Source organism: Hipposideros armiger, unplaced genomic scaffold, assembly GCF_001890085.2.
Source record: "Hipposideros armiger isolate ML-2016 unplaced genomic scaffold, ASM189008v1 scaffold_89, whole genome shotgun sequence".
NCBI lineage: Eukaryota > Metazoa > Chordata > Mammalia > Chiroptera > Hipposideridae > Hipposideros > Hipposideros armiger.
In genome coordinates, this window is record NW_017731439.1 from 433,702 (window position 1) to 436,748 (window position 3,047).

The 3,047-nt window shown below is 48.2% G+C and overlaps 1 protein-coding gene across 1 annotated transcript in view; it reads left to right on the forward strand.

Moving 5' to 3' along the window:
* Nucleotides 1-1,103: 1,103 nt before the first annotated feature.
* PANK2 (pantothenate kinase 2) overlaps nt 1,104-3,047 on the forward strand; it is a 30,711-nt gene continuing 28,767 nt past the window's right edge. The window contains exon 1 of the mRNA XM_019644568.1: nt 1,104-1,649. Coding sequence (XP_019500113.1) covers nt 1,379-1,649 — 271 coding nt within the window. The 5' untranslated portion in view covers nt 1,104-1,378. The remainder of the gene's footprint in view (nt 1,650-3,047) is intronic.

Here is a 3,047-nt window from a genome sequence, read left to right on the forward strand (position 1 = left end):
TGATTTAAAATAATGGAAACAAGTATGCTAATGATGGTAATAGGGTGCTTACTTGTTTGTGTTTAGACACTGTGCCAAATATTTTATGAAAGTCTCATTTAAGTCTCAGAATTAATCTTGTGAGGTAGGTATTTTTTATTCCCAGTTTCCAGATTAGGAAACGGACTTAGTGAAATTGTCCCTTTGTCCCAGCACATATAGTGAGTTAGTAATGGAGCTGTGTTTTGATTTTGGGTGTCTGAGCTCAGACCCAGTGTTCTTGACTTTCCCCATCTTGGAATAGGGGAAGGTACACATAATGTAATCCATAGCAATGGTCTGACATGGAATCACTCAGAAGCTTAAAAAAACCCTTCACATCTACAAAAGGGTCTAAGAACATGCATCTTTTAATCTAAAACATTTTAAATGAGTCATAATTACATTAAAATGTACAATTTTGACAAATGTATATACTCATGTAACAGGAGAACATGCATTTCAATCAAGGGCCCCAGATGTGTAGCAGATGTGCAGGAGGTGTGGAAACCCTGGGATCAGAGTGCTCCAGGGCAGTGTGGCGATGAGCTGGATCTTTCAAGGTGACTCTCAAACGTGTTGTAGCTGCCTGGAAGATGTTTGGGACTTATTGGGCTCATCCCAATCATGGAATATTCTTAACCTCCATTTGTTTAGAAAATAAAGCTTTTGTTTGTAGCTTGGAAATACTAAACTAGAAAATGGATTGCCTTTCCTTGGCTTTTGGTGGAGTATCGATGTTGGCAGAATGGAACTGGTGCCGGGGCCCTGGGAGACTGCCCTTTATCAGATGCAGTGTTACATCTTCAGTTAGGGAATTAGGAAGGGCTGCCCACTGGGAGCTTAGGAAAAAATTTAGATTTCTGTTGCTGTGTAACTCATTTTTGAGAGACAAAATGGAAGAAGATGCTTTTAAAAAAAAAAAATTATTGGGGACTTGGTGGAGGGGAACAGCGCTGGGGAATCAGGGAAGGGGAACAGACAAGTTGCTGTCCTTTTGTTCTTCAGTCTAGTTGTGTAGGATGTTGCTTCACTGGCCCATGTTGGTGCCATCATTGCGCTCTTCCCGGGTGAGTCAGNACCTGGGATCCCTTCCCCCGCCACCCTCCACCCCGGCTCTGTCCTGGGAGCTCCTCATTGGACGGGGGCGCGGTCAGTCCGCCTCGAGTCAGGGAGCCGATTGGACACGAGGACTTCGGGCCGCCCCCCGCCTGCTGGAATTGGCTTGCTGTGCATTGGCGCAACGGAAGAGGTGGCTGGCTGAGGGTGCGCCTCTGCTCCAGCTGGACTGCCGCGGAGGCGGCATCGAGGGGGTCCTGCGCTGGGGGCCTGGCTCGGGCGGCAGCGGTGGCTGCTGCGAATGGGAGCGGGCCGGTTCGGCGGGCCCATGGAGCGCCACGGCAGGGCCGCCGCCACTTCCCCCTCGTCGACCCGTGAGTCGGCGCCCGGGGGGCTCGATGGGCGGCGGCAGGAGCCGTTGCGGCGCCGGGCGAACAGCGCGTCGGCACCCGCGGTCGGGGCCTCAGCCTCGGCTTCGGCGGAGGGTGTAAGGCGGGACCGGCCCGGCTCCTACAGCGGCACTACCTTGGTCTCCCGCCAGCGCTTGGAAAGCCTCAGGAAGAAGCGGCCGCGTAAGTGCCGGGCGGGGCGCCCTCGCGGTTAGCTCTGCCCTCTTCCGGTCCGGCTGCCGTTTTTCCCGCTCGCGGGCGCGGAGACAGTGCCCCCTCATGGTGGTTCCAGATTGGTGCGTGGGTAGGAACCCGGCTGGAGTCCTGGGGTCCTCAAACGCGGGGGCTTCGGGATTCGATCCCTTCCCGGTCCTCGAGTGCATTGTCCGTGCTCCCCGGTTGTCGGAGTGGAGGGCCCTTCCCCAGGCCCCTTCCTCCCTTTTAGCTCCTTGAGCATTCTTTGCCCGAAAGTCACGTGATTTTATCTTGGAGAAGGCTTTTTTTGGACCCATTTCTACCGCTTCCCCCCTCCCCCAAATCCTTTGACTCCCCAATGTCTGTGTTCCGTGGGTTTTCAAGAGCCCCTCTTCGAGATGTTAAGTCCGTTTTAAATGGAGCTTTCGAGCTTACTGGAAAATGGTTAACTGCCTCCTGAGTTGATGCAGGCCTAAAACTGGATTCCGTGTTCTGTGCACTAAGCTTTGGCTGCTTTTCTTCCCGTGAGAATTCGGGTCATTGCTTACCGAGATACCGCCTTTATTTTCTTTACATCTGTTTGCTGACACTCATGATTCTGGATTGTAGCATTCTGGGCATTAAGGCTTTTTCTTTTTTGAGGGGAAAAACAACATCTTTCTGAATCTCGCCGTGGGAGTTGCACACGCTCTTCTCAGATAATCGGTTTCTCCATTTTATTATTACGATTTTTTTTCCTGTGTTCAGATCTAGTCCAGATATTTTCTACTCAGTATAGGTTTTCATTTCAGGTCGTCTGTTTAGTAGGCATTGCTGTTGTTGGAAGTATCCATTGTTCTAGTACTCTTACTTATGAGCCTTACAATATAGTGACATTTTATATAGGGTTAGACTTTTTTTACTAGTTGTTGTACTCAAATATCTGTTTCAGGAAATGAGTGTGTCTTTATTGGGTGGTCTTGTACCTTAGTCCAACCACCCAGTTGCTTTATTTTTAACTTTCACGATTTGGATGATTAAATGTAGTAGCCCTATTTTGCTATGAAATATTTGGGAGTTTTCAATTCTTTTGTCTTTTCCTAGCCTCTTGAAAGAAATTTGGAAAACAGATTATCCAGTTTCAACCTATACCATTTTTAGAGCCAATTATCTGGTTTGTGTTTTATTTGAGAAGCACCTGATTTTTAAGCAATGCAAAACATTAGTTGAGTTCCTTAATGGTTTTCTGCTGTATCTTTGGATATGGATGCAAATTCCTGAGATTCAGCAAATGAGAATCACAGCAATATAGCCAGCTAATTTTTTTGTGGCTAATGGCCACAGAACTCTAATAAGTATTGTATTTTGGGTGTTTGCATGGGTCAGGCATTCTAAAGTCTTTTTTTT